This window comes from Petaurus breviceps, unplaced genomic scaffold (assembly GCF_028583685.1).
Source record: "Petaurus breviceps papuanus isolate PSGF00001 unplaced genomic scaffold, PetGlider_PUasm1.0 47, whole genome shotgun sequence".
Taxonomy (NCBI): Eukaryota; Metazoa; Chordata; class Mammalia; order Diprotodontia; family Petauridae; genus Petaurus; species Petaurus breviceps.
In genome coordinates this window covers 1,865,503-1,879,900 of record NW_027186349.1, presented here as the reverse complement: position 1 = coordinate 1,879,900, position 14,398 = coordinate 1,865,503, and the positions used below count along the sequence as shown (strand labels likewise).

The following is a 14,398-nucleotide window of genomic DNA, read 5'->3' as shown; positions in this document are numbered from 1 at the left end:
AGAGGCAGATAATATACTTTGAGAAATCCTGGTGGGATGTGCTCTTTCTCTCTTGCCTCATTGACAGTTATGTTCTCGTTGAAACGATGTACATAAGATCATGTCCATGTATCGCCAGAAAGCTCATGCTGTGAGCATCATAAGGTAATATACGTGGCATATTTTGTCACCCTTAAAGCACCATACATATCACATATGATGATGATTATGGTGAGGAAGATGAAAATGATATTACCATGTTTCCTCACCAACAATTTCCCTTCCTTATGCAGTGCTACACATGGATCCCTTTGCACACTTGCTTTGGGAGAATAGCCTATGAAACCATTTTTAACTGATTCAAAGAATCAGATATCAATATTGACAGAATACCTGTCCTGGTTTAGCATTTTCACACACTGCTGTCTCATATGGTACAGAAATTTCTGGAGGAAATTCATTGACATCCAAGACATTGATGAGAACGTTGACTTTGCTGGTTAGTGATGGGTTGCCTATTAGAAACAAAGAAAGGGGAAAATAAAAGATGACAAGAGTTGGTGAGGCATTATTTGTACTGCAAATGTTACTCACATTAGAGTTTGTGTAAATGTCATATATTCTTCTGGAATTTTGAAAATCACAGAAGAGAGAACAATGAAGTGTCATTAAAATAAAATATCTGCCAACGTACAAGAAGACAGTTTCACTGAATTAGATATTTTAAAATATGTCATTCAGAGGCAGTATAATGAAAGGACATTGAAATGGGATTTTTAATACCTGAGTTTACCAATCTTGACAATGCCACTAACTGGCATTGTGACATTGGCCAAGATAATTAACCTTTCTTGGCCTCAGTTTATTTATCTATAAAATGAGGGATTTAGTTTAGGGCCTGGTATCATACATACAGGGCTGGAAGGAACGTTAGAGGTCATCTGAGTTAACTAAGTTTATAGATGAAGAAACTGAGGCCCAGAGACTTTGACTGCCTTATCTATACATCCAGACCCAGTTTCTTTCCTCAACTTCAATCACATATTGTCATTGCCTACCGTTCATTTCAAACTGTATGATCAGGAGACATCTCAAATGTTCAAAGCAAAATTCATTATCTTTCCAGACAAATCCATCTATTTCCCAAACTTCCCTATTTCTATCAAAGGCACTACCATTCTTTCAACCCTTCAGGTTTGTAACTTTCAAGTTATATTAGATTCCCAAATTTTCCTCACCCGTGCATCCAGTAAGCTGCCACACATTGCTCTTTCTTTTCGACACATTTATTGCATCTGCTCCCTTCTTCTGCACTCACATAGTTGCCAACTTAGGTCACGACTTCATTATTTTGTGCCCATGTTATTGCAATAGCCTCCTTCCTAATTGCCTCCCTGGCTCAAATCTCTCTCCATTTCACTCCACTTCACACTGCTGCTAAAGTGATTCTTCTTAAACACAAATCTGACTATATCAGTCCCCTATTTAATAAATTCCAGTAACTTCTGACTGCCTTTAGAATCAAACATATACCACTCTGCTAAGCTTTGGAAGACTTTCACAAACTTGGTCCAACATAACTTTCTAGCCTCTTTAACTACCCTCCCACAGAGCCTAGCACAGAGCCTGGGACACATATAGTAATCACTTGATTAATGCTTATTAATTGCCCGGGTTTACACAGCTAGTAAGTGTCTAAGTAAAGATTTTAACCTAGGCCTGCAGTTGTAGGGTTCTATCTACTATATCATGCTACCTCTTTCAGGTAGATCTCTATGGGCCTCTAAAATTCTAGGAAAGTGTTTTTTCCCCTAATGATTCTTCTGCATCGTGCATTTTCAGAAATTTTGAAACTGAAATATCCCCATATATTTAACATATTTTAATTACTCCCAAATTACCCTGGACTCCAAAATAAAGACATTTCACACCTATCTTTATATTTATTTTAAGTAGTCTGAACTGTGTATGTACATTCTACATTAAAAAAAAGACTATTGGACATAAAGCCTAGGGGAAAAATTGCCGCTTAGGCAATGGCTTAAGAAACTGTCGGGGGTTTTACACAAGTGAACTTCTGTTATCTTCCAGCGTAATTAGCACCAAGTAACCTTCTGCCCACTGTCCACAAATGCTGGAAGGCATTTTCTGGGTGACCTGTGGGGCAAACTGCACTTTTTATATTTTGGTGTTGTGGGAAGGGAATAGCTCCATTATTTGTTTGTTATACATAGAAACCTACCTAGTGGTTTAGCATCAAGAAAATTGGCCCAAGTCAATTTTGTTAAGGTCATTTAACCTTGCTTCTGGCACCAGTACCTTGATTTTATCAGTGCTAGAGATGGATAAAGATCAGAGATTTGGGCATTCAGTGTCTCCTAACAAAGCTGAAAAAAACACTATTTCTTGTTGAGCTCTCATTAGCAGGTCAGTCAGAGCCCTCCAAAGAAATACATTCTGTTCCTACAGATTACAAAGGAAAGAACAATAACAATAATTATTTGGTTCAATGTAAAGACAACTGATAACAAAATACAAAAATATGTGTGCAAACATTATGTGTGTATATATGTATGTGTGTTTGTTTGTATGTATGCTTATAGGTATTTCTCTTTGGCACAGATAAGTCAGTCTGCTTGCTTCCTTATGCATCTTTAGCTGGAAATTTTTAAACTTACTCTTCATTTTGTACGTGTAAAAGTCACAGATTAATCAGAGCATAAGTTTGTGTTCTCTTGGAGAAAAAATCTTTTTGAGAAGTTGGTGTGAAGGTAGTCAATAATACTTAATAAACCATTTTTAAGTTAGGTAAGTGCTAAGCCTTATCTCAGGAAGCTTTTTGAAAATCTATCTATCCATTTATCTATGGATGTCAGCTCCTGATGGAAAACTTTGCAGTTGTGATTCCTCTCCTTCCTCTCCATAATGCAATTATTTTAATATATATGTAATATAATACATATGTATATGCATTTTTGTATATATGTATGTATGTGTATATATGTATACACACATGCTTTGTGTGTGTGCCTATCCATCCATTCATCCCTCTATCTTATATATATATATGTATATATATAAACTTGTGTGTATGTGTGTGTGTATATATGTATATGTATATATCTTGACTTTGACTGCCTGTGTTACATAGAAAAAGTCGGTTAACCTCTGTTTCCTATACAAAATGATAAGGGTGAATTAGAAAATCTTTATAATCTATAATTACAATCCATACAATCTCTTGTAGCTCTGTTAATACCTTATGAAAGAGACTGTGTTTGTGCACGTGTATGTGTGTGTGTATGTGTAAAATGAAGTACAGTTAGGAAAAAAAGAACAGAATTGGGTTCTAAAAGAACAGAATCTAGCTTCTGCTCTAGTTCTCACCCCTTTAATATACTGTGATACCAGGGCCAAGTTCACTGCCTGAGACATTCCCATTCAAGAAAATCAAACCCATACTTACAAGAATTTATGAAGTTTCAACCATGTGTGCACAAAGCATGTGTGAGATTCTGGAAATGCAAAAAATAAAATAAAAGTATCTATCTTCAAAGATCATATATTCTTTTGTGGAATAGGATACAACTTTAAAATCATGACTACATACAAGATAATCTGAAAATTTAAAAAAAAAGAGAATACTAACAACTCAGGTAATCAAGAAAGGCTTCCCAAAAGAAATAACCCACATAATACAGATTTTCTACAGAATCAGCATCATAGGCCTATCATTATACCTGGTACATAGTAATCACTACATGTTAGTTATTACTATTGTTATTATTAATTTCCTCATTTTATTATGCTCTTAGAAAATTTGCTATCTCTACAAAAGCCTGTGGGTAGATTACTTATTGCAGAAATTAAGGAACTTTGGAGAAATATATTTCTATAGGAAAGTGTGCTGTCCCTACATAGAAGAATAAAAAGTGCCTGTTCAACCTTAACTACTTACTCCTGGAATCTTTCATTTGGAACTTGGTTGTTGTCTCCCTGTAACCATACCTGCATTAATTAATATAATCTGTACTTTCCTCTCTCCTAGCATTATAAACTCCTTGCCCCCATTCATATTTCAGATCTGCACTACTCCAATTTGTCCTTGGACTGCTCAATCTAGCTGTAAATCTCTACAATCATCAGTCATATTCCATTTCATTTAGTTGGGGAATAAGATTATGAGATCTGCTTGCATAACATTGTGTGTTCTCTCCTTGTGTATACAAGTGACAAAATATGTCTTGGCTAATCCATAAAAATGCAGAGCATTTAAAATAATCCTAATGGATTATCCTAATGAACAAACACATTCAAGGTATGGGGAACCTGCACATAGGCAGAGAGATGACATGGAGATTATTGAATCTGGGCAATGGCAAGTAGGCTAGCGTAATTAAAAAACAGCATGAAGAGTCACCTGAAATAAGCTCGGAGATATATGCTAGATTCTGGAGTAGCAAGATTCTAAAGGGCTGTAGAGGCCAAGGTGAGGGGTTTGTTTTCTGTTTCATAGAGTACAGGGAAGCACTGAAGGTGGTGAACAGTGATCAAATGTGTGTTTCAGAAAGATAATCTTGGCACCTGCATAGGAAATCAGTTATTAAGAGAGAGATGAGAAGCCAGGAGTCCACTGAGAGTCCTTTCATAAGGACCTGAATTATGTCATCAGAGAAAGAGGAAGAGGTGTAAGAGTTGTGCTAATATGAGTGGTCAAGTGACTGGACATAGTAGGGATGGGGTGAAGAGGGGGGAGGGAGAAGAAAGAAGGAATCCAAGGTTACAAACCTCGATGATACTCTCAATGAAATGGAGATATTTGGAGGAGGTATGACTCTAGAGGGAAAGATAATGAGTCCTGTTTAGCAAATGTTGAGTTTGGAATGCCAACAAGATATCGAGGGAGATTCTAGAAGGTAGTTGGAGTAGTGGTACTGAAGTTTAGCAGTCAGATTAGGAGAATATATAGATCCAGGAATCCCATGCATGATTACCCACAGATAAATTGCACAATCACCAAAAGAGGTCATCAGAGAGGGAAAATAAGTCCCAGGAGAGAGTTTTGAAGATATTCATAGACAGCTAGGATATGCATGGGGGTCAAGCAAATGAGGTGAACCAGGAGATAGCAGCATCCTGAATACCCAGGGAAGAAATAATACTCAGAAGGAAAAGGTGGTCAATAGTGTTAAAATGCTACAGAGAGATCAAGAAATATGATGAATAAGTTCATTTTGCATTTTTTTCAATTAGCCTCTTCAAATTTGAATTTTTACATGTAACAAGGGGATAACAGTTATCTGCTATGCCTTAAAGAGTTCCTATGAATTTCAAGTTAGATAATGTTTCTACTATAAAGACATAACTTTAAATTTCAATAATACATGTTTTCATAAGGGTGGATACTTCTGCCACTAATTCAAAACATAATTTCTTGATATCTTAGTAAAAGACCTCTGACTGGAAAAAAATGTCGTCAATTAGTAGCCAGTGAGAAACACCTACAGAACTACTAAACAGGTCTTTGTGTGATAGACAGTTCATTGCTGAATCCATACTTAGAAACTATATAGCTTGGCAGGAATTGTCAGAGCTGGGTCTAGCCTTTGAGTTTTTAGTGTCTGTTCTATGCCACAGAGTAACATCAGGGAAGGACTGTAATACAGGGATATATAAGTATAAGTTATTATCAGTATTATTATCTTACTACCATGCTTGTAAATATTTGGTGCTTAATTTTTTTAACTGCTTTACTTATTGTTGGACAACAATTAGAATAGAAAACACAAATTTGAGGCCTATAGCTTGAATTTCAACTTTGAATGTAGAGAAATGTCTTCATCATTATTAAATTTCAGACTGAAGGAGAATAATATAAGTAGAGAGTATAAATAATTTATTCAACTCTTGCACTTTAAATCAGATCTTTTTAGATTACAAGTTAAGTAGAACAAGGTCTAAAAATAGCACACTCCTCGTTGTAGCTTCATGATGTTACTTGAATGAGCAGTCTTTAAAAAAATTATTTAAATTATTCATTGATCTCTAAGTTCAGGTACATATTATGTGTTTTTACATATTTCAGTTGCATGGCTTTTGTCTTAATAGGGAGAAAGTTAAGGCAGTCTATGAAGAAAAAGTCTTTAATAACCATTGGACACAATTTTTGGCTGGATGAGAAGGTTGTGATAACCATCATTATTGATTTTAAATAGAGGCAACTTATGGGAGCCATGGGGGAACTGTTAAAAGATATCTAAATTGGGGACAAAGGAGGCAGTGGCAGAGCAGACAGAGCTAATGCTAAGAAAATCTCCGTGGTCCTCTGGTCATTCACCTTTGTTCCACTTCAAAGGTACTTTCAGAGCTGACAAAAACCAAGCTCACTACTAGCATTTGTTCATTATTATATTAAATTGATTTTAAATTAGTACAATTATGCATGAAGAATGTTATATAGATGAGGAGGAAATTCTGTAATTTTACTGTACAACTGAGGAAATGGGTTGCCAGGCTGCCAGGAAGCAAGAATTTGCCTTTTGTCATTATTAACCATAATTCTAATATGACTCAATATTTATTATTTCCCACAATTTAATTTGTCAGTATCTTTCTGGAATATGGAAATTAACTAATAATACTTCAAGATTGTATATTCTACCAAAGGAAAAGAAAGTAAAACTCTTTGTAAAGCATTTGTATGATATGACAGTATCAGCATGGTCAAAACAAGGCAATTCTTTCTCATAGATCAAATTATAGGGGGATATATATCACTGGACCTGAAAATTTATATATGATTTATAGTCCAATGTCTAATTCATGTTGACTCTTTTCCTGATGTTAGTGTAGGGGTGAGGGTAGGGAGGTGGGTCATCAACAGAAGTGACTTCAGTTTAAAAGGTTAATACATATTGCTGTGGGAACAGACAAATGAGAGTTAATGTTGGCTCCCATTAATATACATGATTTTATTATATTTTACTCACATAATTAAACATATATTCTAACTATACATGGAAACTGAGGGTTTGAAACAGGAGTTAATGAGATGGAGGGTAAGAGTTTTTCCCTATGGAACAGAATCTCATTGGATCAATTCATATTAAACAGTACGACTAATTGGAAAAGCATTTCTATCTACAAAGAAGTGAAGCTATGCAAGAGACAGTCAACACTCTAAGAGTCAGAGAACCTGGTAGTTAACAAAAGATGTCTCTGGTGTTAGGTAGTATGCATGGCAGACTCAAAGAGCTAGTATCAATGCTCCCTCAAGGCTACAAATAAAAAAAAATCACAATGCAAAATACAATATTATCAGTTCATGGGAAGATTTCACAGCAGAATGAGTGAGGAATTGTTTGCATCTGAGGTAATTAAGGAAGGCTCAGGGAGAAAGTTCTGGATCTTGAATTAATATGCAGATATTCAATAGGAGAAAATGTATCAGGAGTATATGCCAAGCATAGATAATGACATTAAATGCCTCATGAAAATCTATGCTTCAAATGAATTTTGAAATGGTAAATGAAGAGAGACATGAGAAGAGCATCAATGCCAGGGTCTAAGCACCCTCACACTTAGGAAGCAACAGAAATAAGATAAATGAGCAAAGAAAACCAAAATGGAATGTTTAGACAGCTAAGAGAAGAACTTGGAGAAAAATGTTAACTGAAGGAGAACATCTCAAAAAAATGGTATTTGTGTACAGCAGTAATTTTGCAGTAATTTCAAGGGAAATGAGAATTGAAGGAAATGGACAAAGAAAGAGAAGTTTAGAAATGAAGGAAAGGAGATATAGGACTGATTGAAGAAGTTTTAGAGTAAAAGATTCATTTAGAGTAGGCAATAGGCAGCAGTCACCTATATAGATAAATGTACTTGAAGTCAGGAAGATTGAAATACTGGATTGAAATGCCATCTTAAAAACTTACTATGTGGGGGCAAGGCCAGGTAGCACAGTGAGTAAGAACACTGGCCCCAGTGTCGGGATGACCTGGGGATCGAATCCGGGCTCAGACATTTAGCACCCACCCAGAAACACCTGGCCATGTAACCTTGAGCAAGTTATTTAACCCCAATTGCTTAGAGGTGGCCAGGGGGCTCAGTGAGTAAGAGCACAGGCCCCAATGTTGGGATGACGTGGGGATCGAATCCGGGCTCAGATACACCCAGAAATAACTGGCAGTGTAACCTTGAGCAAGTTACTTGACCCCAATTGCTTTAAAAAAAACCTACTATGTGGCACAGATTACTTAACCTCTCTGGGTCTCCTTATTTGTAAATAAGTTTTCTTATTTGTAAAATAAGAGAGTTAAAATCATTAAATTCTAAGGTCTTTTCCATGACTAAATCTATTATTCCATGAGATACAACTTTGTTTGGGATGGAGGGAAGAAACAACAGTTTTAGAGAAGGACACTATAATAGTATTTTATTTTTAAAATAATAACCCCTGTCTCTTATTTTTAACCACTAGTTCTTTCCTTACTTTCTAAAATTTGATCCAATCTCCCATTCTTAAAGACAAATAAATATAAACAATAACAAAAGCAAAACTGCTTGATCTCACTATATATCTATTGTATTGTATTGTTTTCCCACTTCTTCACTGGGTAGGAATCAGATGAAAGGGGTAACTCAGAGTTGGTCATTTATAGATCAAGCAACTCAAAAGGGCAAGAGATCTGGGATTACTGCACACCTTATTGATAAAACTGATTATACTTTCAAGATTGAATGGAGCCACAGTGATAGGCTAGCAGAACAGAAGGGATTATGGCACAAGTAAACACTATAAATTTGAAGAATGACTTTGTAAGCAAAAGAATGGAACAGGTGGGAAAAAAAATAAATGTGCTCATGAACAGAGAAGGTGCAGTGTAAATCTCATCCTGTGTGTAACTCACATTATTTTCCATTAAAATACCAAAGCATATATGGACAGAACTTGATAAACTTTATATTTGGAAGAAAATGTGAATTAGTATTACAATTTAGGCTTGACCTTTGTATTTCAGTACCTATGCTTTCACCCTCATATGGGATCATCTCTGAATCCACATTCAGTTTTTTGTTTTGTTTTGTTTTGATTTTATTTTTAGTTTACAACATTCATTTACACAAGATTTTGAGTTACAAATTTTCTCCCCATCTTTCCCCTACCCACCACCCGCAGAAAAGCAATCCCACTGAATACCCCCTTCCCGAATCTGCTCTCTCCTATATCCTTCCCCATTCCCTCTCCAATTGTCTGGTAGGGCAAGATGGATCTCCATACACCAGTGCCTGTATATCTTATTTCCCAGTTGCATGTAAATAATTAATAATAATAATTTGTTAAACATTTGATTTTAAAACTTTGAATTCTTGATTCTTTCCCTTCTTCCTTCATCACCCACCCTTACTGGGAAGATAAGAAATTCAATATAGGTTGTACATGTATAGTTGTGCAAAACATTTCCATAGTGGATATATTGTGAAAGACTGATGATATTTCCCTCCATCTTATCCCACCCCAAATTTGTTCTATTTTCTACTTTCACCTTGTCCTCTTTCAAAAGTGTGTGCTTCTACCTACCTTCCCCCCAGTCTACCCTCCCTTCTATCATCCTCTCTCTTATCTGCTTCTCCCCTACTTTCCTGTAGGGTAAGATACCTAATTTAATGTGTATGTTATTTCCTCCTCAAGCCAAATTCAATAAGAGTAAGGCTGACCCATTCCCTTTTGCCTTCCTGTTCTTTCCCTCCATTGTAACAGTCTTCCCTTGCCTCTTTTATATGAGATAATTTACCATATTCTGTGTCTCCCTATCTTCTCTCATTATATTCCTCTCTCAACTCTTAATAATTTTATTTTTTAAATATCATCCATTCCTAATTAATTGATCCTATGCTCTCTGTCTATGTATACTTGTACATATATACACACACTCACATATGTATTCATATGGACATATATCCTCCTATATAGACAATATGTATGTATACATATCTGCATTTATATGTATGTATACATATCTTCATTTATATGCCCTTCAACTATCATCATACTGAGAAAAGTTTCATAAGTTACAATTATCATTTTTTCCATGTAGGAATGTAAATAGTTCAACTTTGATGAGATCCTTGTGATTTCTTTTCCCTGTTTACCTTCTCATGCTTCTCTTGCCTCTTGTATTTAAATGTCAAACTTTCTATTCAACTCTGGTTTTTTCATCAAGCATGCTTGAAAGACCTCTATTTCAGTGAATGACTATATTTTCACCTGAAACATGATTCTCAGTTTTGCTGGGTAGGTGATTCTTGGTTTTAATCCTAGCACCTTTTACCTCTGGAATATCATATTCAAATCCCTTTAATCCCTTAATGTAGAAGCTGTTAGATCTTGTGTTATCCTGATTGTGTTTCCACAATATTCAGATGATTTCTTCTTTGCTGCTTGTAATATTTTCTCCTTGATCTGGGAACTCTGGAACCTGACTATAATATTCCTAGGAGGTTTCTTTTGGGGATCTTCTTCAAGAGGCGATTGTTGAATCCTTTCAATTTCTATTTTGCCCTCTGGTTCTAAAACATCAGGGTAATTTTCCTTAAGAACTTCTTGAAGGATGATTTCCAGGCTCTTTTCTTGATTATGGCTTTCAGGTAATCCAATAATTTTTAAATTATCTCTCCTGGATCTATTTTCCAGGTTAGTTGTTTTTCCAATGAGATATTTCATATTACCTTCTGATTTTTCATTTGTTTGGATCTGTTTAATAGTATCTTGATTTCTCATAAAGTCATTAGTTTCCATTTGTTCCAATCTAATTCTGAAGGAATTATTCTCTTCAGTGAGCTTTTGAAATTCTTTTTCCATCTGGCAAATTTGGATTTTTAAGGCATTCTTCTCCTCATTGGTTTTTGGGCCTCTTTTGCCATTTGAGTTAGTCTATTTTTAAGGTGTTATTTTGTTCAGTCATGTTGTCGACTTCTTTTTATGATTTTCTTGCATTATTCTCATTTCTCTTCCCAATTTTTCCTCCACTTCTCTTACTCGATTTTCTAAATCCTTCTTGAGCTCCTCCATGGCCTGTACCCAATTCATATTTTTCTTGGAAGCTTTTGATACAGGAGTTCTGACTTTGTTGTCTTCCTCCCATTCTATAATTTGATCGTTTTTTGGCCCCAAAAAAGAAATCTAAGGTTTGATTGCTGTGCTTGCTTTGCTTCCTTTTCTTTCTCATGTTGCCACTCAATTACTTGACTTTTGAGCTATTTGCCACAGTATAACTCTGCTTCCAGAGAGGAGAGCTTTGTCCCAAATTGCTGGGGTTTTTGCAGCTGCTGGAGCTATTAGTTGGGTGCCCTCTCTACAGAGACCACAAGCTCTTGTTCGCTGGTCACACACCCCAGGATCACCACCTAAGACTGTGATCCAGATCCAAGCAAGGTAAAACAATAGCAATTACCCTCTGAATGTTTGCTTGGTCCCCCTACAATCTGCAAGCCAGGATCTCTGAAGCAGCCATGTGGAGGTGGCTACACAGCTGCAACACCTCTGCCACTTCTCATCCTGGGGCAGGGGCCAGACCACTCCTCCTTCCCCTCCCTCCCCCAAGTTCCAACAGAGTTTCACACTGACCTCTCACTTTGTCTTTGCCATTTATGGGCTGACAATTCTGGAAAGCACCACAGCTATTGGTGATCCACTCTCCCAAAGTCCACTCCAGCTGCTGTTGGTCAGGGCCACCTTGGGGCTAAAACTATGGGCTCACGCAGGGCTGGGCTCGGCTCCCAGCATGCTGCTATGGAACCTGACTGTCTGCCTGCGGGGCTTCCTTCATGGGGTGTAATGGAAATGCAAATTTAAAGATCTTCCCTGCCCCTAGGCTAAAGTGCACCTGGAGCCTGGGGTGGGAGACTTGTTTTTCAGTAGATACTTCTTGATTGGCCAGTGGGTCAATAAGATTGTTACATTCTCTGAGCTAGGAGAAGGCTATATAAGCCCTGATGTGTAGCTTTGTTTTGGGACTCACTTTGAGATGTGTTCTGTGATTTGATCTGAATTATGGGAAGCCGTTGTTGAGAGTCCCCCGGCTTTGAAAAACCCAGATGTGGAAACCAGATGTTGACTGGGTATGGATGTAATGGTTGGACAGTTTGGAAGCTGTCCACTTGATCTGTTTCTCTGTCTTGATAATTCTGTCTGTATATTCTCATAGAGAGTTCCATAGAACCTCAAAGTGTTCAAAGTTTTAAATCTAAACATTAAAGAAAAAAAGTAAACTCTTATATCTATCTTGTTTAAGATATTTCCATGCCACCATCTGAGGGGCAACACAATAGTTGATTAAGTTATTTAGAACACTAGTGGAAGAGGACAAAATCAAAGGGGTGATTAATTTGAGTTTCACTCTATGCCAAGACAATAAACTATATGCTTAACATTATGGAGGAGAAAGCTGTGAAGATGCATTTTTAACAATTTAAATGTAGTCTATTGGCTCAAATAAAACAGACGAGAAATAAATTTAATGTCCTGTTAAATGTGAAGCTATGAATTTTAATGACTTTTTCCCTAAAACTAACTTGAACATATGTTCAAATTCAGTGATGGCACTAAATCCACATTTCATTTAATCAGGTGATAATGTTTCTGAAATTACATAGAACATAATCTGCTTGCAAGCAAGTGCCATATCTTATACCTTTGGATACTCACAGGTACCAGACAGCATGTTAGGTACATAAAAAGGATATAATAAGAACTTTTTAGTTAACAAATCAGTTCTGACTAGCTATTTCACAAGTGAACATCATTAGTCATGTGGTGATCTACATGAGAAAATCAAATTTCATTGTATGGTCATCCCTGTATAGGCAATGGAAACAGCAAGCCCTAGTAACTCTATACATATCTCTGGTCCCATCTTCATATATAAAGAACAGAAAGTTTGGTTTGGGATTTCTTTGTTCCTTTGTTTTGGTTTCTTTGTCTTAAAGGTGTTCTCATCCAAAAATACTATGGGATCAGAAACACTCCTTTTGTGTGGAACCAATTTCTTTAAATATAGTCCTTTGAGGTTGAGAGGAACACCTTAATCAGTTTCCAAATAGGTACTGAAAAGTCCAGTGTGTTTAATCAGTACCAAATAATAATGATATGGAATACTATTTCATATCAATTCTTATCAATGAACTACATTCCCCATTATTCCAGCATAACAAAGACACTGAAAAATCTATTGATAGTCCCGGTAGGTGAGGGTTTTGTATTGACTTAAGGGGGAAAAAATCATAGAATTATAATGACAGGGCTGCAAAGTGTAATACAGTTTTCTCTTTTGGACTGACAAATTTTACAGATGAAGAAACTCAGGCACAGGGATCTTCAACGATAGCCCAAGGTCATACAGATTGTTAGTGAACAAGCTAAGACTTGAACATTAGTCTCCTGATTCCCCACTCAGTGCATTTTCAAATGTCAATTTAGAGCAAGGAGAAGAGTCAGAGCTGATGAAATGGCTGGATGTGATTAATTTTGGAAGAAAGCTTTAAAGTGAAATGTTCTCATAATGAAGGGCCAAGAAGTCATGCCATTCATTTATATGAATACCAGAGAATCTAAGAGAAGCATTACCTACAGGAGCGTAATAGAAGTAGGGTCCTACCTTCAAAATCAGAAGGAAGGATAAACCCAACTCTACTACAATTGTAACTTTTTCAGGATGAATAGGCAGAATGGCATTGGTAAGGGCTATAATACTGAATCTGGAATCAGAAAGACCTGGTTCAGATCCCACTTCAAGTAAGAGCTGTGCAACTAGATGAAAGTCATTTAACCTCTCTAAACCTCAGTTTCCTCATATTTAAAATGGGTGTAATAATACCCGGCATGCTTACTTCATGAGGTAGTTGCAAGAATCAAATGAGATTTTATATGTGTATATATATGAATATATATGAAGGATTTTGTAAATATTAAATCAAAATAGATAGATAATTATCAGTTATGAATAATTATTATGGTTAAAAGCTCTCTGCAAGTAATATGGAAGAAACATTTTTCCTATTCAAAATTTAATGTTTTACTTCCTGAATGATATACTTAAAAGCACATTATTTTAATGATATCATTTATTTGCTTTTACAAATAATTATTTATCCAACTGGTTAGTTTTAGGTGAAAGGCTCATTTTTGTGTTATCAGTCCCTTAAGCCATTCAGTTAGCTCTTAAGAACTTTATAAAAAGTGAAGCTTGCCTTTAATTTATTGCACTTGTATGTTTTCAAGGCTAATTAGATTGATTTGTAAAAATTCTAAACAGTTTTATTATGGCAATGTACTCATAAGAATTCAAAAGCATTAAACAAACAAAAAACCATTACAATCTAATTATGGTAATATATCCTACTAATGTCACATATAATAGTG

At 35.9% G+C, this 14,398-nt stretch overlaps 1 protein-coding gene across 1 annotated transcript in view; it reads right to left on the bottom strand.

The window, feature by feature from the left end:
* Nucleotides 1-14,398, bottom strand: part of CDH12 (cadherin 12) — a 1,453,320-nt gene that overhangs the window by 13,386 nt on the left and 1,425,536 nt on the right. Inside the window, exon 11 of the mRNA XM_069101402.1 lies at nucleotides 373-494. Coding sequence (XP_068957503.1) covers nucleotides 373-494 — 122 coding nt within the window. The remainder of the gene's footprint in view (nucleotides 1-372; nucleotides 495-14,398) is intronic.